The 26,432-nt window shown below is 36.2% G+C and overlaps 1 protein-coding gene across 7 annotated transcripts in view; it reads right to left on the reverse strand.

Moving 5' to 3' along the window:
- The window catches only part of ERBIN (erbb2 interacting protein), a 128,591-nt gene that overhangs the window by 23,209 nt on the left and 78,950 nt on the right, over positions 1-26,432 (reverse strand). For all 7 annotated transcript variants that reach the window (XM_077773578.1, XM_077773577.1, XM_077773575.1 and 4 more), the window contains exons 12-18: positions 26,089-26,218; positions 25,661-25,776; positions 23,196-23,265; positions 16,035-16,134; positions 8,310-8,431; positions 7,507-7,680; positions 5,913-6,098 (exon numbers count right to left, since the gene is read on the reverse strand). In XM_077773578.1, coding sequence (XP_077629704.1) covers positions 5,913-6,098; positions 7,507-7,680; positions 8,310-8,431; positions 16,035-16,134; positions 23,196-23,265; positions 25,661-25,776; positions 26,089-26,218 — 898 coding nt within the window. The remainder of the gene's footprint in view (positions 1-5,912; positions 6,099-7,506; positions 7,681-8,309; positions 8,432-16,034; positions 16,135-23,195; positions 23,266-25,660; positions 25,777-26,088; positions 26,219-26,432) is intronic.

Consider the following 26,432-nt stretch of genomic DNA (forward strand, 5'->3'; position numbering starts at 1 on the left):
TGACAGTTCAGCCTGGAGCCTGCTTCAGATTCTGTGTCTCCCTCGCTCTCTGCCCCTCCCCCACTCATGCTCTCTCAAAAATACATAAACATTTTAAAAATAAATAAAATGGTAACTCTGGTATTAAGAATGTATGGGAAGAGAAAGAAACTGGCAGAAAGAGATCTAGCTATCCTAACAGTCCTAAAGAAAATAGTAGTGATGACAGCTAATAAAGAGGTAATTTGAAAGAAAATTTGAAATTAACAGGACCTAATGATAAAATGAATGCAAAAAATGAGAGAACAGAAGAAGGGCAAATGTTCTGTCCTAATCTTTGACATGTGCGGTACTTTGAACTGCTGAGCAGACTTCCTCCTTTATGAATTACACTACATCTGGGTGTCTGGAGCTGCAGTCTCCTAAATGTCTTTCCACCTTTCTGCCTCTTGTGCTCACATCAATTAATCTTCCTGCAGTTCGCATTTCTTTTTGCCTTTCTTACTCTTTCCCCTTGGAGGTTGTATTTTCTTCAATGATTATGTTTAATGTAGATAATTCTCCAGTTTATAATCCAGCTTTCGTTTCTCTTCTGAGCTAAAGATACACATTTCCAATTACCTACTGAATATGTCTAATGGATGGTCCTGTTAAGTATTTAGATTCCACAAATCCAAAAACAAACTAGACCTTCTAGCTTGTTTGTTCTCTTAACATCCCACTTTAGTTAATGGCATCATCACCCTTTCAAACTTGGTTATGTGACTGTTCCGTCTTCTCCATTTCTTACAGTCAGGAATATTTCCATACTAAATCTCTTACATTTGGACAACTAAGTTCCAGTCCACATTGTCTATTATTATTCAAACTTGGGAGAATACAGTAGCTGTTACCAGATAACCCTAATACATAGCTCTGTCACAAGTAATGCTCTTCTAAAAGGCCTTCATGGCTCCTCAAAGACTGCACAACACCAAATCCAAACTTCGTGGCACAGCTTTCATGAACCCCATCATCAGGAGCCAATCTACTCTACTAACCTTGTTTCATTCTACCACCCTGATATACTCAGCTAGATGGAACATGTTTTTTTTCTATATTTCTCAAACACCACTCTTATGCTACCATTATTCCTTTCCTACTTTATTCAGTTCTCCTATTTCTGCTAGATGAACTATTCTAAGGAATAGGTTAAATGCCTCCTTTACCCTAAAGCATTCTCGGTTGTTCCTAGGCAGAAAGTATCTCTTTTCTAAATTTACGTAGCACTTAATATTTTTATCACTTAGTATTTTTCTTACACACTCAGCATCGTCTAACCCTAATTATATTCCATATACCCATTTATCCATTCTGCCACCCTAGCTCCAAACACAATGCCTTACACTAAATTATACTAAATGAAGTTATATTAAGTACACTGGGACAAACCTTGTAACCTTTTCAAAGACTATGTTATATTAAGTTGAATGTATAAAGTAAGAGTACTGATAGCTGTGATCCATTAAAAGTACCTTCATAAACCATGAGGTTTCTTTCTTATAGTAAATACTAGCTTGAAGGATAACCTGAAGACAGATGAGTGCTTTGAATGCATTTAAACTTTCAGCAATAAAGACGCTCTAATTATACACTCACATTATCCCTATTTCTGTACTGTTCTCCAACATAACTTTCTATGACAAAACTGCTCTATCTGTGCAATTCAACTTGGTAACCACTAACTAGCTAGACCTGTGGCTAATGACCATTTTAAATGTAGGCTAGTAAATCTAGGAAGCAAAGTTCTTAACTTTATTTACTTAAATTTAAATAGCCACTTATATCTAGTGGATACATAGTGGACAATGTAGCTATAAATCAAAAATCCTCCAGAGTTTCATTTTGTAAAGTTAGAGCTTAACCATCTTACATGACCTCCACCAGTATATGAGGGGAATGCAAAAAAAGGTGTAGCCACTTTTGGAAAACTGGCAGTTTCTCACATAGGTAAACACAGAGTAACCATATGATTCAACAATTCTACTCTTACGTTTATATCCAACAAAAAAGAAAATATATACTGGCACAAAAATTTGTACACAAATATTCACAATAGCTTTATCCACTATTGCCAAAATGTGGAAATAACCGAAATATCCACTGTTAACAATTACAATAGTATTACTAACATAAAAGTGAACTGATACATAAAAAAAGGAACTGATACAATAAAAAAGTATTGAAACGTGCTATAATATGGATAATCTAAAAGACAAAATGCTAAGTTAAAGAAAAGACCACCTATCATATGATTACATTAATATAAAATGCCAATAATGGCCAAATCTACAGAGGCAGATAAAGTAGATAAGAAGTCTAGGACTCAGGGGGACAGAGAAGTTGTGGCGAGACAGCTAACAAGTACTAGATTTCTGTCTGGAGTAACAAAAATGTTCTACAAGTAATGCAGAGAAAAACAGGCAACATCTAGTATACCAAGAGCTACTGAACTGTACCCTGTATTTAAATGGGTGAATTATATAGTATGTGAGTTATACCTCAATAAAGCTGTTAAAAAAAGTTACAGCTTCTGGGGCGCCTGGGTGGTTCAGTCAGTTAAGCATCCGACTTCGGCTCAGGTCATGATCTCATGGTTTGTGGATTCGAGCCCCGCTTCGGGGCTCTGTGCTGACAGCTCAGAGCCTGGAGCCTGTCTTCAGAGACTGTGTCTTCCTCTCTCTCTGACCCTACCCTGCTCACGCTGTCTCTCTCTCAAAAAATAAATAAAACATTAAAAACAAGTTACAGCTTTTATTGGTCCACTAGAAGACACTCTTTCAAGTCTCAGACGCCACCAAAAAACTACTAGAACTGATAAAATGAATTCAGAAAGTCATAGGATATAAAATCAAAATACAGAAATCTGTTGCATTTCTACATACTAAAAATGAAGTAGAAAGAGAAATTAAGAAAACAATCCATTTAGAACTGCTCCAAAAATAATAAAATACCCAGGAATAAACTTAAGCAAGGAGGTTAACTCTGAAAACTGCAAAACACTGTTGAAAGAAATTGACACAAACAAATGGAAAGATATTCCATGCTCATGGACTAGAAGGACAAATATTGTTAAAATGTTCACACTACCCAAAGTAGGTCTATAGGTTTTATGTAACCAATATCAAAATATTTACCGCAGTTTACAAAGAAGTAGAACAAATAATCCTAAAATTTGTATGGAACCCCCAAAGACCCCAAAGAGCCAAAGCGATCTTGAAAAAGAATAAGGGGGGGGCACCTGGCTGACTCAGGTGATAAGAGTGTATGACTCTTGATCTCAGGGTTGGGAATTCAAGCCCCACAGTAGGCCTACTTAAAGGCCCACTTAAAACAAAACAAACAAAACAAAATAAAGAGGAACAAAACTAGAGGGGTAACAATCCCAGATTTCAAGATATACCACAAAGCTGCAGTAATCAAAACAGTATGATACTGGCACAAAAACAGAAACATAGACCAATGGAAGAGAATAGAGCCCAGCAATGTGATCAAGTAGTCTTCAACAAAACAAGAAAGGATATCTAATGGGAAAAAGAATGTCTCTTCAACAAATGGTATTGGGAAAAGTGGACTTTAACACGCAAAACAATGACACAGGACCACTTCCTTAAAACCATACAGAAATAAACTAAAAAATGATTAAGGACCTAAATGTGAGAAATCTCAGAAGAGAGCAGAGGCAGTAATTTCTCTGATGTTGGCCATGGCAGTATTTCTCTAGATAATGTCTCCAGAGGCAAGAGAAACAAAAGCAAAAACAAACCATTGGGACTACATCAAAACAAAATCTTCTGCAAGGCAAACAATAAATCTAAAAGACAACCTACTGAATGGAAGAAGATATTTGCAAATGACACATCTGATAAAGGGTTGGTATCCAAAATATATAAAAAAAGTATACAACTCAACACCAAAAAACTCCAAATAATCCAATTAAAAAATGGGCAGAAGACATGAACAGACATTTCTCCAAAAAAGTCATACAGATGGCCAATAGACACATGATGCTCAACATCACTCTTCATCAGGGAAATGAAAATCAAAACCACAATGAAATCTCACTTCACACCTGTTAGAAAGGCTAAAATCAAAAGCAAGAAACAATTGTTGGTGAGGATGTGGAGAAAGAGGAACCCTCTTGCACTGCTTGTGGGAAGGCAAACTGATACACTCACTGTGGAGAACAATATGGAAGTTCCCCGCAAAAATTAAAAATAAAATTACTATATGATCCAGTAATTTAATTACTGGGTATTCACCCAAATATGAGAACACTAATTTGCAAAGAAACATGTACCCCTATGTTTACCGAATTATTTATGAGAGCCAAAATATGGAAGCAGCCCAAGTGTCTGGAGATAGATGAATGAATATACATACAACATACAACAGAGTATTAGTCAGCCAGAAAAAAGAAAGACGCCTTGCAGTTTGCAACATGGATGGACCTGGAGAGTATTAATGCTAAGCGAAATAAGTTAGAGAGAGACAAATACCATATGATATCACTCACAAATGGAATTTAAGAAGTAAACCAAAGGATGGGGTGCCTGGGTGGCTCAGTCAGTTAAGCATCTGACTTTGGCTCAGGTCATAATCTCACGGTTCGTGGGTTCAATCCCTGCATCGGCTCTGTGCTGACAGCTAGCTTGGAGCCTGGAGCCTGCTTCGGATTCTGTATCTTCCTCTCTCTCTCTGACCCTCCCCTGCTCACGTTGTCTCTATCTTTCTCAGAAATAAATAAAACATTAAAAAAAAAAAAGAAATAAACAAAAGGAAAAAAATCCAGACAAACTAAGAATCAGACTCTCAACTACAGAAAACAAAGTGACAGTCACCAGAAGGGAAGTCAGTGGGGGGATGAGTGAAAGAGGTGATGGGAATTAAGTAGAGTACTTGTTATAGTGAGCACCAGATACTGTATCGAAGTGTTAAATCACTATATTGTACACCTTATTTTTTTATATTAGTCACTTTTATCTTTTTTAAATGTTTATTTGAGAGAGAGAGAGAGCGTGCAAGCAGGCGGAGGGGCAGAGAGAGTGGGAGAGAGAGAATCCCAAGCAGGCTCTGGCACACAGCCAGATGTGAAGCTTGAACTCATAAACTGTGAGATCATGACCTGAGCCAAAATCAAGAGTTGGACACCCAACTGACTGAGCCACGCAGGTGTCTGGGTCCCTCTTATTAAAAAAATAAATAAATAAAATTGTACACCTTAAGCTAATATAACACTGTATGATAACTATACTGAAATTAAAAAAATCTCAGACATTCAAGAAAAAAAATACTTCACAATCAATGATAAATGCTTAAACAAGCGAAATAATTTAAACGTACCAAATGGCAACCTTTTCATCTTTTCATTGTTAAGCAATTGCTATTATGTATTTTATCTATTTATTTATTTAAATGTTTTATTTCTGAGAGACAGAGAGAGAGACAGCGTGAGCAGGGGAGGGTCAGAGAGAGAGAGGAAGATACAGAATCTGAAGCAGCCTCCAGGCTCTGAGCTAGCTGCCAGCACAGAGCCCAACATGGGGCTCGAACCCACGAGCCGTGAGATCATGACTTAAGCCCAAGTCGGACGCCCAACTGACTGAGCCACCCAGGCACCCCAGCTATTATATATTTTAAAGAATTAGAAGAGAACCACCACAATCTAATTTACAAAGTAAACTTTTGAGTGCAATGCAGGTATAAAATTTTAAATTCAAAGTGATAAATAAAGGATACTATAGCAAATATCATGAGATTTGTTAATGGCAAATGAGTTAGTATGCTTTCTATTTCCAGTATCAGTTTTTTTCCTATCTTTAGTTAGCAACAATGAAATACTAAAGTCTTACAGCTGTTAACAATTGTTTCAGAGAATAATCATAAAGCTGTACCTCAAAAACATCATCATGATTAACAATATGCTTCAAGGTCTCAGAAGCTTTCACGTTTGCAGTCACGGGTAGACTTCCAGGACTAATCTCAGCCTCAGATTCACTTGTCTTCTGTAGAGAGTTTCCTATCATATGCTTTTCTCTTTCATCAGCTTTGATTCTCACTGGAGTGGTACTTTCTGAAGTCTAAGTAAAAGAAAAGATAAAGAATGCATATTTCTTAAAGCTTTGTATCTATTTTTGTACTACAGTTCAGATTAGACTTTAAAAGTAGAGGCACCTGGCTGGCTAAGTAGGAAGAGGGTGTGACTGTTTATCTCGGGGTTGTGGGTGCGAGACCCACACTGGGTGTTGAGATTACTAAAAAACAAGTATTTTCACATCTTCCTATTCTGAATAAATCAAGGAAACTTTAAACACGGAAATCTGTAGCACTCACAGATAAAATGCGCATTTGGGGAGCAGGTAGACCCTAAAGGTTCATGAACCACATTAAACTTTACAATTTAGCTGAGGCTACATTTCATCCCATAGATTGCAAACAAAGCTGGTGTTCAAGAGTGAGTCACTTAGCTCACTCAGCAAGCTCAAAATCAGGATGGTTAGATTGTTTTCTGCTGAATGTGGGATGTATAGCAACTCCAGTGACCTGATACAACTTCTGTTTCTGTGATATAATGTGGGAAAGAAGCTCATTAAAGGAACACACACTTAGAGGATTTGTGTAGGTTCCTGAAACATCCCAAGGAAAGTCCCATGGTCTGTCATAGCAATTACATTTAAAATTAGAATTGGGTAGGGTGGATCAATGTTCTCATGGGAAGAAAGTACTTCCATAACAATAAATTTAAGGATATTCATTATCTTATTTTTATTCAGACAAGATTTTTTAAAAGCTATGCTGATGCTATTCTGCCCATCTGGAAAGCCTATAACTATACTGAAGTGGTGAGAATAGCAATTAGAGAGTTTGCTGATTATTCCAGCTTTTACTGCAAATAGCTGCTGGGAACAGCCTAAATCTGGAAGGACATTATAGTTTATACAAAAAAGACCACTGTATCAATTATTATAAAGTTTTAAAGTGCTTGAAGTTTTAGTCAATTCTTTTATTTTTTATTTCTTAATAAGTTTATTTATTTTGAGAGAAAAAAAAAGAGAGAGAGGGAGAGAGAGAATGAGAGCAGGGGAGGGGCAGAGGGAGAGGAAGAGAGAGAATCCCATGCAGGCTCTGAGATGTCAGTGTAAAGCCCGATGTGGGGCTCAAACCCACATTCTGAGACGATGAGCAGAAATCAAGAGTCGGATGCTGAACTGAATGAGCCACCCAGGAACCCCTAGTCAATTCTTTTAAAATGAGTTTTCTGGGGTGCCTGGGTGGCTCAGTCAGTCAAGCGTCAGGCTCTTGACTTCAGCTCAGGTCATGATCCTGGGGTTGTGGGATCAAGCCTCATATCAGGCTCGGTGCTGAGCTGAGCGTGGAGTCTGTTGAAGATTCTTTCTCTCTCCTTCTTCCCCTCTCCCCTGCTCATGTTCTCTCTCTCAAAACAAAACAAAACAAAACAAAACAAAGATTTAAGTTGAGTTTTCTAACCTTCACACCCACATCATTATTTACAACTTGTTGATCTTCATGAGGTTTCAAATCTTTTCCAGAATCTTCATAGGTCTCCTCATCTTTTAATCTATGTACAATGGTTTGAACAGTTTTGACCATATTCTTAAGCTCATCTGGATATGGTGTTGGATATCTCTTTAAATTTCCCTCCTAGAGAAATAAAAGAAATGAAATTTGAAATATGGATAAATATTTCTAACATCAAGCTCAAAATTTAATCTACAATGCACCTTAATTACATTGGTTACCTGACTCCTGGGGTAACTTTAAGAACAGAGGATAGGCCATTGAAAGCATTTTAGACACAATAAAAGCATGGTTTTATCAATAGTAAAAGAATTTACAATTACAGATTTAACTAATGTTTTGAAAGCTTTTTTTTTAATATCAGACTTAAGTGTATTCCATTTTAAGATTTACGGTGTGGATATTGCCAATACCATTGTTAGGCTTTCAAACAGTTATGTTTTCCAGTATTTATCCAAACACATATAAAACTCCTATAATTACCTACTATCTTATATGCCAGGAACCAAGTACTTCCAAAGTCAGTCTGATGTCATTTTCTGGGATTCAGCTAGTTTATATAAGGGAAAAATAATTACATCTACGAGTAACTTACAAATGTATTATTTACTACTTCTGTCATTGCAACACACTCAATGTGATAAAGAAAAAAATGTTCATAACAGAATTCTTTATCTCTAGGATATAAGTAAATAAATCATTAAAGAAAGGGAAGAGGGAAGAACAATCACGTTTTTGTCTTCAGGACTTACCCGGGGAGGTGCTTCCCTTTCATCTTTGTCTTCATCACAATCAAATGCTACTTGAGCCCGCTGTTTCCTCTGTTCCTCCCACAATGAAGGATTAAAACTTTCATTATCTGATATGAACATAACTAGAGAGAAACAAAAAACAAAAAAGTCCACTATATCCTACTATAATTATTACTTGTTCATAATTTTCTTTATGAGTTATATTCACTAAGTTAAGACTGGTCAGTGCCAGCAGCATTAATGCTACATTAAGACGTAGGCTGTGATTCTAGTATTTCTTTACAATATTAATCACGAATCTTTTCTTCCTTAAAGGTAACTTGTCTTGTTACTAGAAGGGTTCCTGATAAGAATCTAACAATTACAACATGGTAGATAGGTGATTTTTGTGCAGTTCCCTACAAAAAGCAGCATGGAAATAGTGCTCACTTCAGCGACACATATACCATATGGTATTTATAAATTATTTCATCCAAGTTTTTGCATTCAGTATAATCTTTCCAATTCCAATATTGTTCATTACGTATGGGGGACCAGAAGGTGAAGACAAAGTGAATTATTTTGAGCTAAAAAAGATTATCCTGATGCCTTGTAATTATATCTTTGCATTAAACATTATACTTTATATGGCCTTCCTAAGTAAAGTGCTTACAAGATATTTTCTATACCAAAATGCTAGGAAAATTAAAAATCCAATATAAACTCAACACTCTATACCCTCCTATGCAATATACTATTATATTAAAGGTAAAGATTTAATAGCTATTGCAGTTTTTCAATCAGACAACTAAAAAAGACCCAAGACTTAAGAATTAATCCATTTGTCTATATCACTATACAGAAGTTTGTGCAATACAAGATCAAATCACAGACTGTTTTCTGTCAATTAAAAATGACTATACCTACTCAAAACAGAAGGACTTAAAAGGGACCTAAAATTAGCTAATAGAAAAAAATGAAATTCCTGGACTACCCATATGTGGTCAGTATGAATATTTTCCTAAATAGCATAATCACCATTAATTTTTATTCCTTATTTTGGGTTTCTTACCTTACTTTAATTTCATATCCAAACTAAATACCACAAAACCAAATATGAACAACTGGAATCGAGTTTCTGTCCTCAGGTTTTCCTTGTTTTCATTACTTGGTTTGAGAATTTTTTTCTTTTATTACTTTGTGGCACCGCTTAATAGCTAATGAATTAGAAAGTTTGTTTTTTTTTTTTTGTTTGTTTGTGGACTGTGATTCAAATCCTAGGAATATCTACAGATTTCTGTGGTAGACTTGAAAAGGCAAACCAACCCAAGCAGTTTGCAACAACCTACTTCCAGGCAGTAATATCAATTACCAGCCTAGGTCAGAAATCTCTTAACGGTTTTTACATCATGCCAAAGCAATCTTACACTAGAACTCTTAGAAACCCAAGATAAGTAACTTTCACCATGCCTTTCATTCTTCTCAACTTCTGGTCACCTACACTTTCTACCCTTTAGTATAAAACTCACATCTTTTGAGTTTCAGGGTATCAGGTGATACTACAACTTTCTCTGTATTTTAGATGCTACTAAGACTGATCACCTGGCATATTCATTGAAGATTCCAGTGTTTGCCTACAGTCTTTCTCTCCACTTAAAACCTGTCAATACCCTGAATGATTAACAATGTGTGAAGACCATCCCCCTAACACCAAAACTAAAATTTCATAGTTCCTCAATTCCAACGTCCATCTGCATTTCACCAATGTGTTTCCTAACCATGGTCACACTCAAGACCTAGGCTTCTGTAAAACTCTTCCTCCTCCTGACCACTATGCACTTGTCCTTTCAAATCATTCACTTCTCTATTATTGTTCGTAAACTTTGAGTTCCTTATTCTCATTTCTTATTCTCCCTATGAAACCACTCAAGGTTTTACTTTCTTTTCTATTCACCTTAGATTTCATAATATACTATTTTAACCACTCACATTTCTTGCCCCTTTTCCTTATGTTATACCTATTCAACAAAACCCATAATGTGGTATTTGCATTACCTTCTTCATGTGGGACTGCTGACTTCCCCCGGAGAAGAGAGACATCACCTTATTGTTTAGAACCATTACAAATTTATGGTATCCCCTCATCTGTGCTTCATCTTCAGTGCTGCCCAGGAATCCTTCTATTTATTTCTAGTTGGGTCTTTTCTCCCACTACAAGTCACTTATCTTAAAGTCCCTTCCCTCAACCTCCAGAGGCAATTTTTGTTTTGAGTTCACTGAGTAAAGAAAAGTGATCAAAAGCCTCAGACTGATAACTGCCCCCACACTGGCAACAATCAGCTTTCCCTAGTTACAAACTGTTATATGGATGCATACTTCCCATTCAACAACTATTCCTCTAAGTAGGCCCAAAATACCAAGCCTTCCCTTTCAAATTTACCCATTATTATCCCTCTCCACAACATGAGCTTCATTTTTTTTTAAGATTTTATTTTTAAGTAATCTGTATACCCAATATGGAGCTTGACCTCACAACCCTGAGATCAAGAGTTGCATGCTCTACTAACTGAGCCAGCCAGGCACCCCAAAACATGAGCTTCTTGAAAGCATGGAGTTTTATTTTTAAATATTTAGATTTAATGCACTGTGTAGATCTAACACAGGTGCTCAATAAAAAGTGAATGAATTAAATGTGAACAAAGCATCTACTCCTCTTAAAGTATATAAAACTCCAAGCCAAGAACACTGTATTTTCTGACTTGTTTATTTCTTTGAGGCAAAGTCATGAAGGGAAAAGCTTTTCCTGTCTTTGAAAAGAAATTCACACACTTGGCCATGTGAACGTAGTTTCTGATTTGGTATTGTAAGTGCAATATGGTACAGTACTGTATTCAAATACTTTAAGAAACATGTTAACTCTACAAGGACTTAAGCATTATTAATCTTAAACTTATCCTTTTAAGACTCTTCCATTCTAAAACACATCTCTCAAATAAAAAATTCAAAGTAGCAAGATTTTATTTTGCTACTTCTACTCTTCGTATCAGAAATAAATTTCTTACCTGAACTATGACCGCTTTTAGAAAGAAACAGTAAGGGAATAAATTGAAATGACAGAAATGATAGGAAGCCAGGTAAATCTGAATCATGAAAACAGAAGACAATAATAGAGATCAAGGCATGAGTATACCCATGATTAGAACCATTCTGAGCAGTGGTCACCAAACTTCTGTTAAGTGGTCAGATAATAAATACGGTAAGCTTTGTGAGCCAAGAGACAAATTTTAGGACACTATGGTAGGTACTTATGAGAGAGATCAAATTTCCACAAGATTTCTGACAAACTTAAGATATATGTACGAATAGTTGAGTACTATTTATAGTTCTACTAATGAGAACACTGTAAGTCTTACTCTGGAGTTGCATTTTGCTTAACTGGTACAGACTACCATCAAAGTAATGCAAACAGTCACTTGTAAAAACTATTCTTAGCTTATGGGGCACACAAAAACAGGTAGCAGGCCAGACATGACCCATGGGCCACAGTGTGTCAATCTCTCTGACTGGAACAAAGAGTGTTATGACAGAAGATATTTATCTCGTTGTTCCCTGGAAAGGGGTCTTCAACAATATCTCACATTATGTATTTAATAGTTCAGATCATTACTCAAATAAAAATATATATGCCTTTGAGTAGTTTTATTCATTGTTGGAATCATGCTTGGTTATTTTAGTGTGTGTGTTAAAATGAAAGAAAAATAAAACATCTTAGGTCTCTATATGGTAGTGACAAAAGCATGTAGACAAAGCACTAATAACACATGAATAAAATAAAAATATCTAAGATTAAATATGGCCTTTGTAGACTTGATTTCTTCACAAGGAAAAAATAATTTTGTTGAGAATCTTCCTTCAGAATGGTATCTGTATCTGATGTCTAATAATTACCAATTTTTATTATTTTTCTGAAGTAGAAATAGCAAAATGAAAATAAGAACAAATTTTCCCCATTTGTCATTCCTATCCTTTAAGATGGGGAACACTTTCTGTTTTTGTATAGTCTACAACCTAAGAATAGTTTTTAGTTTTTTAATGTTGGGGGAAAAACCCCAAAACATAAAGTAATTTTTCATGATACATAAAAATTATATGAAATCTAAATTTCTCTGTCCATAAATAAAATCTTATTAGAATACACCTATGTTCATTTATTTACATATTGTGACTGTTTTTTGTACTAAACAGGCAGCATCAAGCACCTGCAACAGAAACCTATGGTTTACACAGCCTATAATAGTTATTAAATGGTCCTCTACTTAAATAATTTGCTATTCCATGCAATAGAGGAAGTACATTAGTGGCTCTTCTTACAATAAGAATTTATTCTTCCCTTTCCTCACAAATATCTTAAGTATTAGCATTCTATCTTCCCACATGAAAGAACAATTATTAGAATATTTTACGCAGCTGGCTGGCTGTAATATTACTTACAGTATTAAGAGACTCACTCTTATTATTTTGTAATATCTAGAAATCATCTTCAGAGATGAAATGGAAAATTGAGACATGAATCCCAGTGACTATGGCAAACGAAGAAAAAAAACACCTACTGATGTATCTAAACATCCACTATAATTCACCACAATGCACAATTGGGCATAAACCAGAGTTGGTAAATCTATTTTGAATTTCTTTCTTTCTTTTCTTTTTTTTTGTAATCTCTATGCCCAATGTGGGGCCTAAACTCACAACCCTGCGATCAAGAGTTGCATGCTCTACTGACTAAGCCAGCCAGGCATCCTTGAACTTAACTTCTTTTAAAAAAGTTTTTTTTTTAAAGTTTATTCTTTTTTGAGACAGAGAGAGACCATGAGCAGGGGAGAGGAAGAGAGAGAAAGGGAAACACAGAATCTGAAGCATGCTCAAGGTTCTGAGCTGTCAGCACAGAGCCCGACGCGGGGCTTGAACCACAAACCATGAGATCATGCTTGAGCTGAAATTGGACACTTTAACCAACTGAGCCACTCAGGTGCCCTTGAACTCATTAACTTCCAATGTCCATATAGACTACTTGCATAAAATAAAACTTCAACACTGACTGTCTAAAACCTATTCCCTAAAAATTAATTACAGATTCCCAACAAAGTAAACTATTCACATCTAACACCTTTTTAAGTCTTAACCTTTTTTTTTTTTTAAGTTTATTTATTTTTGAGAGAGAGACAGACAGAGTGCAAGTGGGGGAGGTACAGAGAGAGAGTGAGACACAGAATATGAAGCAGGCTCCAGGCTCCAAACTGTCAGCACAGAGCCTGATGCAGGACTCAAACCTATGGACTGCGACCTGAGCCGAAGTCAGATGCTTATCCGACTGAGCCACCCAGGCACCCCCGTAAGTCTTAACTTTTAATTTAATTCAAAAGCTAAAGAGTTTTGCTTTACCCAAATAAATCTCATTAAATATTCCCAAGAAATAATAACTTATCAAAGCAAATCTTTTATTCCTTCCTGTAAAGAACAAGAAATAATTAGCATAGATAAATGAATTTTCCAATTATTTATCACGAATAATGGAAGACGTTAAATAATTTTACTTTTTCATCTACTTAAGTATTTCAAAACTATTTGCTAAAACCGCCAAAACAATGTAAGAATAATAACAGCCAATGTGATTCTGTCATAGTGCTAACTAAGCATTTTACATTCAGTGCTTCTCATTTGTACAAAAACCCTGAAAAACTGATACTATTATCATTATTTCAAGATCAGGAAACTGAAGCTCCAGAATTTATTTAACTTGCCTCTGGTATAGCTTATAAATTAAAATTAATGATCGATTTAGATTTTTTTCTTCAGTGTTTTTATGTGTTAAGAGTTAATTTACAAATAACTTTGAGTCATAAAGATTTTCACTGGTTTCAGAAAAATATACACATAAAAATTGTATTTTTAAGTGTAACATAAAGTATACATTACACACATGATGAGGGAGCATAGGGCAAGCTGAGGGCAAAGTACAAGTGAGCACCCTCCCTAGCCCCTGGTGGAGTATGTGTGATATTCCTTGGATACTCCCAGCTGCTCAAGAACAAAGGAAAGGCATTTAAGTGCTTGCCGTGGTGTTGTGGGAAAATAAGGCAAATGAAAAACTGAATTCTCCGAGTGCCTACAGCCCACTGACAAGTCCATGAAACAGGCAGAGGGAGCTTCCTCTGAGAGCTCAGCTGCCTCAATGATGACACTTTGCTAGGGTAAAAGGGAATCTTGGCTTAATATTATCCTGATGCCTGGGATCCTGTGAGTCTCCTTACACACTTAAAAACTCCTTTGTAAACCAGCTTTATCTTGAGCCCCCAAGTATATGCTGGCAATTATACTCCCAGTATATGGCCCCTCATACACATTTGAAAGGTCTCGTGAGTAAGGTTTTACTAAATGTAAATGATATTTTCCTAACACCTAGCCCCTAGAGGTCCTGGAAACCTTGCCTCCAAAATTCTTAGAGACTTATACTGTCCGTAACCCGTTCCCAACCTGAGGGTATATAATCAGTCACTCCTCACAGCCCCAGTGCAGCTTTTTCTGACCATGAGTCCTGTCTTTGTGATTTAATAAAATCACCTTTTTGCACCAAAGAGGTCTTTAAGAAATCTTTCTTGGCCATCAGCTCTAAACCCCACCATCACTCAAAACTTCATCACACAGACATATAACAAGATGTATTAGAACCAATTTGCTCCTTAGTAAATGGCTTTCACACCAAAACTGGTGAAAAACATGTATGGCCAATAGAAAAGGGTATTTTCCCATTTCTAGGCAAAACCCTAAGAACTTAGAAATAACATTTTAGGCAGAATTCTACATATTATCCTTATGTGGTATGCAGATCCAAGGATAGTATTTAGTCTACAACAAAAGAAGTGAACAAAACATTTCCTGCTTCAAGAGTCCTAATTATACAACATTTAACATGCACTCCTGACATTTAGCAAAGAATAGAGAGATCTATAACAAATGAAGTTGACTGTTTAATTTCAAGAAATCATTTAAGGAAGCATATGGCCTACATGTACCTCCAAATTCAACTACCTATAACCCTGACATACTGACTTATTTTCTCATTTTCAGAGAACTTTATTGACCAATTCTCCAAATTACTTTCAAGCTAGTAAAAGTCTATTAAGACTTAAAATTCACTCACACCTTTGCTGTGATTTGTATTTGTTTTTTTATTTTTTTAAAATGTTTTTTATTTACTTCTAGGAGAGAGACAGAGAGAGAGACAGCGTGAGCAGGGGAGGGTCAGAGAGAGAGGGAGTCACAGACTGAAACAGGCTCCAGGCTCTGAGCTGGCAGTCAGCACAGAGCCTGACGCAGGGCTCGAACCCACGTACCGCGAGATCATGACCTAAGCGAAAGTCGGACACTTAACCGACTAAGCCACCCAGGCGCCCCTATATTTGTTTTTTTAAAAAGTACTTTTTTTTTTTTTATTTTTAAAGAGAGAGAGAACGTGACTTGGAGAGAGGAATAGAGGGTCTGGGGGAGAGAGAGAGAGAAAGAGAGTGAGAGAGAAGAGAGAGGGAGAAAGACACCCAAGCAGGCCTCATGCCCAGCACAAAGCCCGACCTGGGGCTCAACCCCAATTACCCTTGGATCATGTTCTGAGCTGAAATCAAAACTCAGGCATTCACTGGACTGAGCCACCCAGGTACCCCAAAAGAAAAGAGATTTTTAAATTCCTACCATCCTCAGTCCTTGGCTGCTGAGGGAACATGTAGTTAGTAAGCACCATTTTCTGGGTCTCTGAATCAGTCTCTTTTTGAAGAGGTATCAGGGGTTTGGACTAGGGAAAGAAAATAAATGTTTAATTTTTAATAATCCTAAAGCAAATACATACTCAGTAATTCCTCTGAATAAGTACTCACCATTTTTTGTATAAAGTATCAATGTGTAGATTACAAAAACAAGCTTATATACACATAGTAAGACTTTAAGCATTGATTTGAAACCTTATAAAAATCTAAAATATATCATTTAGTTTTAGTATAAAACAAAACTCACACTGTAATGCAATTATCACCGATTTTCAATACAATTTGAAAAGATCTCACATACTAAGTATATCCACAGTCCAATAATTACTTACCACAATAATTTAATTAAACTATAAAACAAGACTTTGGGTTTTATGTTACTGTGCCTCCTTTATGTTATCTTTCCCCTGTGGGAAGAGGCTTTTATAGAAATGGCTTAGAAGGTTTAGTCTAGTTACCCATGGATAATTGTAGCTGAAAGGAGAGTACTTACAACAAACATTAAATTGTAACCTGCTTCTCTCTTCTCCCGTGTCTGTCTCCATTAAGGATACCACAAGTTTATTCACTCAATGGTGGAACTATAAGACTTCTCTTAGGACCTCCTTATTTCTTAAGACTTCTCTCCTAACTGGTTATGAAGTGTTTTCAATTTATTCTTAATATAACTAATACCTTTGGCCAGTCTAACCTAAAATCCTACTAATCCATGCCTTGGCTGACTTCAGACAGGCAGGAAACTACCCAATCTCTCTCTCCCTTGCCACCGTATCAATTAATTCTTTAGACTTACTGTTGTGAAAACCTTGCAGCTAGCTAATGTCATCCTGTAATCTTACTCCCATTCAAACATTTTCTCCATGGCCCTCAACTTGTTCCACAAGAAACAAATTGCCCTGCAACTCAAACGTCTTTACTGAAAACTTTTCTTGATCTCCTCAGATAACAGAAATGGTAGACTTATTCGTTCTTCAACGACAGTGCTTCCCTGTAGTCTTCTCAAAAACAGGGTTGCTTATGATCTCTCAAAATCATAAACTCTGGGTCAGGAAGTAAAGTTAGAGCTTACAAATGCTGTGGGATCATCACTCTTCTCTCTTCAAGTATAAATACTTGAAGAGTATTAAATTCTGCCTCTATCATTCTACATCCTTTCCTAATATCCACCGATCTCCTGGTTAGTGCTGGAACCAGATAAAACGATCACTTGAGTTGTCGTGTGGTTCAGAATGAAATTAGGGTGGTTTGACACTGGAGGTGGTGGGAACACTGAAGGCAGAGACCTATTTCATATCTCAGTAGTCCAAATCAACATTGTCTAACATAAATAGTGAGACAAAGAAGAGAACCATAGATAATTTACAAATTTTTAGCAGCCACGTTTCTAAAAATCAAAAATAAGTTAAAATTTGATAATATATTAAATTTAACATATCTTCTATATTCAAAATAAAATTCCGTTGTGTAATAAAAATTGTTAATGTGATATTTTGCTTTCTTTGTTTATATGAACTGAACAAAATCCATAATATATTTTATGCTTAGAGCACATCTCAAGTTGGACTAGACACATGACACTAGTGCCTACGATACTGGAGACGATACACTATATTTAAGATGATTATTTAAAAAAAAATTTTTTAATGTTTTTATTTATTTCTGAGAGAGAGAGAGAAACAGCATGAGCAGGGGAGGGTCAGAGAGAGAGGGAGACACAGAATCTGAAGCAGGCTCCAGGCTCTGAGCTAGCTGTCAGCACAGAGCCCGATGCGGGGCTCGAACCCATGAACTGTGAGACCATGACCTAAGCCAAAGTTGGGCGCTTAACTGACTGAGCCACCCAGGCGCCCCTAAGATTATTATATTTAAGGGAAGTGAAAGCAGGGATAAAGCAAAGCAGAAAAACACCCAAGATATTTAAGAGTTAAGACAAAACAGAGCTTGGTGATTAACAGTAGTTAAGAGTTATACTCCCAAGTTTCTGTCTCTAGCTAGTACTTTTTACTAACCTAGGGAACCCAGAAAAAGAAAAAGATTGTGAGTAGAAGGTATGTTCACTTTTAGGCTGGTTCAATTTGAGACATCTAGGTGGCAATATTAAGTAGAAAATGAGTGTGCAGTAAAAGAAAGAGAACTGAACTGAGGATAATTGTTAGGAATAATGGGCATATGGAGAGTAATTGCATCTTTTCTAGAAGTAAGTATAAGGAAAGAAACTAAACAAGAGCCTTCAGTACCATATAGGCACCAATATCTAAGAATGACAGAAGAAAAATTCCCGAAAAGGAAAGTGAGGAGTGGTCAAGCACAAGGACAACCAGCAGAGTATAGTAATGTAGACACCATACCTGCTCTCTCTCCACTGTTTCCACAATACTTGCTAGTCAAGCTCCCAAATACTGACATACCCTTGAACCTTCAACTTTATCACCATCATTCTTTTATTTGCTTCTCTCTTTGTACCTCACCAGATCTCATTATAACCACTTTCCTGCCAATTACCAAGACCACCTTGTTGCACTTTCTCTTTACACCCGGCTTGGCAAAGCTGCAACCCAGAATTGTTCCAACTGTGTGCTTTCTCTATATTACAGAACCAAGCAAATTAAAGTAACTACAAGTCTGTGGTAACCAACTTCAGCAGGGATTCTCAATGGTGCCTAAAAATCCTTCTGTTTCCTAAATTATATTCTAAAGATACTATTTTTTAAAATATATATATTTTTTTTAAAGAACAAAAATAGGATGTACAATCTGCTTGGAAACTGCTATGTTCTAAGAGTTTCAACATAAATATTTGCTCTTCCTCTCACAAACTTCAGACCAAGCTGCCTTGAAAAGGACAAGAATCCCTACCACAGTTTTAAATTCCATCAGTTACACACCAGTTATCCAATTTCTTCTCATATCCTTAATCTCATTCTCCATAGTCTGTCTCCTCACAACAACTTATAAAATGCTCTCTAATATTAAAGAATTCCTTCTTATGCTGCCTCTAGCTACCAATTTTTTTTATTTTAAATTTTAAAATGTTTTATTTATTTCTGAGATAGAGACAGACAGCATGAGCAGGGGAGGGTCAGAGAGGGAGGGAGATACATAATCTGAAACCGGCTCCAGGCTCTGAGCTAGCTATTAGCGCAGAGCGGTTCGAACCCACGAACCGTGAGATCACGACCTGAGCCGAAGTCAGACGCTTAACCGACTGAGCCACCCAGGCGCACCTAGCTACCAATTTCTTTATGTTCCACTCCTCTTTCTCATCCAACCTTCTTAAAAGTTTAATCAACTACTGTATGGCACCATTGTCTCATTTATTTATTCTTTAAATTGTGTCAATCGGGTTTTTGATGTACACCTCTAAAATTACATTAGCTATAGTCAAAAGAAGTTGGCAAGTTTTGCTTAACTTGCATATTTTTCAGACTTCATGTGAATTGACACCTCAACAGCATTTATCCCATTACAACTCCTTCCCTTAAGCTATGTGCTTCATACTTGACTTGAATCCACTACCATATAGATTTTCTTTTTCCTCTATGGCCACTCTTTCAAAGCTTTTTAATCCATCTGCCACTTAAATGTTAGTATTACTTAGGATTCATCCATCCCTAACATTGAAATAAATAAATCCAAAGAATCCCTTTTGAAAAATAGTAAAAGCTATATAAAACCACGCCTTAAAAAAAAGCATTTAAGATGATGGGATGAACTCTTATAGCTCTTCTTGTAACAGAAATCTTTAAAATAAATTTTTTTTAAAAGAAACAGGGGCACCTGGGTGATTCAGTTGGCTAAGTGTCCAACTTTGGCTCAGGCCACAATCTCACAGTTCGTGAGTTCGAGCCCCGTGTGAGGCTTTGCGCTGACATCCTAGAGCCTGGAGCCTGCTTCGGATTCTGCATCTCACTTTCTCTTGGCCCCTTCCCTGCTCGGGTTCTGCCTCTCTCCCTCTCTCTCTCAAAAATAATAAATGCTAAAAAATAGACCTATAATGATCCTGGGAAAAAGGAAATCATGCCTTCAGGAGCAATTCTGAGAAATGAAAAGAATGGAGAAACCAAGAGCAGAGAAACCACAGTCTAAAGTCACGGCAGGGCCATTAGCACTGTTCTAAACATGCCTATCCAAAAAAATAAACATGTCTAAACATGGGAATTTAATATCCTCCCATAAGCACTTTTCTTTCTCTTGTGGTTCCTCATCTCAGTTATAGTATCAATATCCATCTAGTCATTTCTCTGAAGCTCATGTTTGCTTTTACTTCCTTTCTTTTCACACACATGCATTCTACATATATTCCACTGATGTGACCTTTTAAGTCATGCCTTAAATAGGTATACCAGCTCTTCTTTGGCCCCATTGTCATTATCTTACTTCAAGCCAACATCTTCTATTACCTTGAGTACGGCAACACTTGCCAGCAGTACTTGCTGTACTCAAGGCAATAGAAACACACTCCAACCAGTCTCGCCTGCCTTTACACCTGGCATCACCAATCCTGGCTAAATCCATCTTTCACAATGCAGCCCAGAAAGCTTTCCAAAGTATCAATCTGATCCTACTACCTGCTTATTCATAAGCTCTAATTATGGTTCACCATCAACTACAGTAGGATTGACATGTATCAAGAATAATGTATTCCTTTTAAACTGATGGCATATATGAATAATTTGATTAGGGGTATGATGACCAAACACCCAATATACCTGGGACATTCACATTTTACACATGCTGTTTTGACACAATTATCATAAAGCCCCTTTTCACTAGCATGGAGAATAGATTACACAGTCACCCTAATCACAGAAATTTTCCACTGAGCCTGAATTAGACTTCCAAATCCTTAAAACAATCTTTCAGAAAGCACTCATAATTTATCAGATTTAACATGCAAGATTTAAAAAAAAATCTATTTACCATTCTTGAAATATAATGCAAGTTCTCTGCCTGGTATACAAGATCCTCCATGATCTGTTTACCTTTTTGGCCTCATTTTCTACTCTTCCATTTCAAAGGTTAAGTTCTAGTCACAATGAACCACTTGTACAGTTACCTAGTACATTAGACTTCCTCATCAAAAAGTGCTCAGGTTTATAATATTCCTTCTAACCAGAATATTCTTTCCCTTTCTTTGTTTAAACCCTATGATTATTTTGAGAATTAGTCACTGCAGGAATCTCCTCCTCTGGAAAAACCTGCCTTTACGCTCCCAAGTTAAGCTCCTCTTCTTTGAACCTGAAGCTCAGTCCTACCAAGTCTTTTATCATGTTGTATTACAATGACCTTCTTAATATTAGCCTTATTTGGCCCAGCTTAGTCTGCCTGGCACAAAACAGTTGTTCAATAAACAGTTCTTGAATGTTTTTCACAGCTGAATTACAGCTACTATTTGCAAGGATAAAATACTAACATTTAATTCTATGACCAAGGCAAATACAAAGAGACATATCTATTGACTGTCCAAATGGGAACTTAGCCAGAGTACTAGGTAAGTCCACTGTTGTGGCCTTCCTGCCACCCATGCACTATAATACACTTAAATCAGTATTTAATCCTCACCATTCTGCTCAAACTATGTACTCTCCTCAAGGTCAGTAACTACTTCAGACTTGACAAACCTCATGGTCAGCTATAAGTGCTCATCTACTGGACCCATCAGCTATAATCTGTCACGGTTGATCTTCCTTCAGATGGCTCTCTAGGTAACACACCGCCCTGGTTGGCTAGTTCTTCTTATTCTCCTTTTGGGGCCTCTCTCATTCCTGAGCTCAATCTTTGACCTCCTCTTCTCTATCCTCTCTCCCTCATAATTTCATGCACTTCCATGGTGTTAAATCCTCCTTTTGTACAATGTTGACTCCCATATTTTATCTCCAGCCAGTATACCTGTTGGTCAACTACTGGCCTGACATTCTTACATTCCTTCTCACCATCTCCACTCAATAGCTGAAGCCCAGCAACACCTCCTTCAAAACTACTACAAAAGCCTCTTTACTGAACTCTCTCCTTCCGATATAGGATATTCCATTCTTACCCTTAGCACCCACAGACTGTTCCTCATGTAAGTGTCAAAGTAATCTTTTAAAAATGTACATCACATCTTGGATTCCCTGGCATGAAATACTTCAACAGGTTTCTATCTAAGTCAGACTAAAACCCCACTTGGTTAGTAGGCCTACAAGGTCATATGTAATCTGTAGTGCTAGTTTTCCCCTCTGATCTAATCTTAACTCAATTCTCTTCCTTAGTCACTATATTCCAGCCCTCAGGGCTTTATCTAGTCTTCAGTTACACCAAGTTCATTTGAATATTAAGACTTCTACACTTAAAATTATTTAAATGCACCTTTTTCCCCCAACTCACTGCCCTAGTCTATGTATGGTTCACTCCTAATTTCATGTGTGTGTCTGCTCTACTGGTCCTCTTCCTCAGAGAGAGACACTTCCTAAATTACCCTATTTAAAATAGGATGTTAAAATAGCAGGATGCCCTGCTATTCTTCTAATGTCTCAGGTTCTGTTTCTCTTTGTAGCTCTGACATATTATTACATAATTACTTATTTCTATCTCCCTTGAAAATGTAAGCTTAATGAGACTATTAGAATATTCTATTTGCTTCACCAATATATCTCAAGCTCCCAGAGCAGTTCATGGACTATTGTAAGCCTTCAATAAACATTTATGTATCAAAGAAAAGTCCAGGAAATAACTCTTAATTCCTTAGAAACACTTCTTTAAGGTGAGAAAGTGTCTGATTAGAGGCATAATTTAAATTCATTATCAAATCTATAGACATACCTGAAAGAATCACTAAAAAAAGTTTAAAGTTAGAGACTATGGAGTTTGATTTCTTAATTTATCTTTTTACAGATTCAGGAGAAATCAGATAGTCCAATAGGATTTATTGTTTTCAATCTACACAAATTACACATAAATTATCTGTATCTAAATGTTTTCATTATTCCTTACGTACATTTTCAAATGTGTACCAGAGTACATCTGCTCTTAAATGAGCCTACATAAATTATTATGCATAAACATATAACACAATTGGAATTCCAGTAACTTACAAAATCAGAATGCCTACCTGATTATCTGAGAGCCACATAGCAGTCAATTGCTGCAGTTTTGTAAAGCTAAAGGGCAAATTCTTTAATCTGTGAGAAAAATACAAACAAAACTAAAATAAGAAATGTTAAAATAGAGCAAAATCTAATGGTCTTCTAAATAATGTTATATTATTGAATATGAAAACAGAAAAATACTTAATTTAGGAGAGAACCCAATATAGGTCTTTGACATAAGTTATAAAACAAAATATTATTTTATAAGAATTCATTTAAAAATATAATTCTCAATTGAATCAATTTAGCTGGAAAAAAATGAGTAATCTAATAATCTCAAAAATATTATCTGCTAAGAAAAAAATGTTAACTATCCCTACTTTACACAAGAACACATTAGGCAATGTCTCATAAAACTGCTTTGGATATTTTATTTGTATTTAAAAGAACAAACTATAATGGGGTGCCTGGGTGGCTCAGTTGGTTAAGTGTGTCCGACTTCGGCTCTGGTCATGATCTCCCGGTTTGTGAGTTCAAGCCTCGTGTCAGGCTCTGTGCTGACAACTCAGAGCCTGAAGCCTGCTTCTGACTCTGTGTCTTCCTTTCTCTCTGGCCCTCTCCTGCTCATGATCTGTCTCTGTCTCAAAAATAAATAAATGTTAAAAAAATTTATTTTATTTATTTTATTAAAAAAATTTTTTTTAATGTTTATTCCTGAGACAGCGAAAAGGCAGAGCATGAGCAGAGAGAGGGGCAGCGAGAGAGGAAGACACAGAATCCTAAGCAAGCTCCAGGCTCTGAGCTGTCAGCACAGAGCCCGATGTGGGGCTCGAACTCATGTACCACAAGAGCATGACCCGAGCCAAAGTCGTATGCCCAACCGACTGAGCCACCCAGGCACCCTGAAAAATATTTTTTTTAAAAGAACAAATTATTACAGGAACTCTTAAATTTTGTTAATAAAAAATGCCCTGTTCTATGTTTCATTGTGAGACAGACTTTTCATTTCCAAAGACTATTTAAACATTGTAATGAGTAAAACACAAAGTAGTATAAAGAACTCATTAGAATGCCAAATGTCATTAAAACAGCACCCTATTTAAAACAGAGTATCTACTTAAACCTTCTATCTTATCATACCTATCTGCTCTGCTGTGCCTATCCTTCACCGCAATTTGCTAGAACCTAGAGCTCTAGCTTTGGGGTACTAAGTATGGACAGAAATCAGGACTGAATTTTTTTTTCCTTTTTTATTTATTTTTTATTTTTTAAAAATAGTTTATTGTCCGGACTGAATTTTTTAAAAAGAAGCAGTAGTTATTCTTAAATAAAATGGAACAGTCTGAATATGCTGATTAGTCAGAAAACTGGGCTCATGTTAAAGCTCTGCTTTACAAGCTAAGTGAGTCATCTTAAATTCAAGTTTTAATTTTCTCCTCATAAAATGGCATTATGTATCGTACTATTTCATAGTATGGTTTTGAATGCTTTGTAAGATACTATGAAAGCAAAATGTAAAACTGCTCTACAACCATTCTTTTATCATTAGTAACTTTACTTCAGGAAACATTACAGATAATCTGTTCTTAACTTAAACGTTATTCCAATTTAGCAGCTCTAGTGATCTATTTACTCTGCACCTTGACTGTGTTGCCGAAGCTATGTGAATGGGTGCCTGATCACATCTCTACTCAGAATATAGAGGGAGTAGTAGATCAGATTAAAAGCTGTGCCATTCAGCAGCAGTATTAGGGTGAAGATCGGACTTTAGGGATAATAAAGGTGACTATAAGATGGGTGCCTAGGTGGCTCAGTCAGTTGAGTGTCCAACTTTGGCTCAGGTCATGGTCTCACGGTTTATGGGTTCAAGCCTCACATCAGGCTCTGTGCTGACAGCTCAGAGCCTGGGGCTGTTTTGGATTCTGTGTCTTGCTCTGTCTGCTCCTCCCCCACTCATACTCTTTGTCTGTCTCAAAAAGAAATATTAAATTTTTTTTTTAAAGGTGACTATAAGGAAAGAATAGCTGTGCAGCTAAAACTGTAAGTTATATGGCTGAAGTGGACACAAAATGAACTGTGAAAAATAACCACAGTATAAAACCACAGGTAAAATCAGGTCATTCTTTCAAATGAAAATTCTATTTAAAAACCAAAAATAAGGGGTGCCTGGGTGGCTCAGTCAGTTAAGTGTCTGACTTCAGCTCAGGTCATGATCTCAGAGTCTGTGGGTTCGAGCCCCATGTTGGGCTCTCTGCTGAAAGGTCAGAGCCTGGAGCCTGCTTCAGATTCCGTGTCTTCCTCTCTCAGCTCCTCCCCTGCTCATGCTCTCTCTCTTTCTCTCTCAAAAATAAACATTAAAAATATTGAAAACATAAATAAATAAAAATAAAATGTATGAATAGAACAGCATGCATTTGATTTTCTAGCATAAAATGAAACTTTAATTTCATCCATTCAGTGTCTTCTATAAGCCAACATCATTACAAACCTATTGTCACTTAAATTGATGACTTTTAATTTTTGCATATCACCCATTTCCTCTGGAAGTGTCTCAAGTTTATTGGAATGGAGAAATAGGACAGTTATATTTTTCCAGCTTCCAATCTGAAAGAGAAACATGAAGTTGGGGATCAAAATTCTGGCCTACTGCTTAAAAGATATAGGTAAAATATAATTTTCCAGAGTTATGAAAATGTTCTTCTCATTTATGAAAGGAATCATATTTTCTCTTTTTAATTATTAATTTTCATGTATAAAGAAAAGTTGGTATCTCTGTAAAACAGCATAGCTAATTATTATCAGAAAATAAATAACTTAGTTACATAATTATTTCTGAAAGAAAACAGAAAAAAACCACACTGGATAGCCATAATAAACAATATGAAAAAAATTCAAGACAAGTTGAAAATACAGTACCTCTGGGGGTAACTGTTGTAAGAAATTATGATCTGCAGCAAAGGTTCTTAAATTAGTAAGCTGTCCAACAGATGAAGGCAAAGCTTCAACTTCATTGAAGCTACAATCCAGTTCTTCTATTGATACTAACCTTTAATTAAAATAGAAAATACATTATTTTTAAAGTTTCCTATATATAACCCAAATCCTTAAAACATATAAACACTGGAACTTGACTGTAACAAATCTAGCAAATCGGTATCTCCACTAAACTTAACAATTAAAATAGTCTCTGTTATAAATATATCCAACCTGTAACCAATTACTTATTTAAATGTGTATGGAATCTCCCTCAGATACTATTT

The sequence above is a fragment of the Crocuta crocuta genome, unplaced genomic scaffold (assembly GCF_008692635.1).
Source record: "Crocuta crocuta isolate KB4526 unplaced genomic scaffold, BGI_CrCroc_1.0 scaffold383, whole genome shotgun sequence".
Taxonomy (NCBI): domain Eukaryota; kingdom Metazoa; phylum Chordata; class Mammalia; order Carnivora; family Hyaenidae; genus Crocuta; species Crocuta crocuta.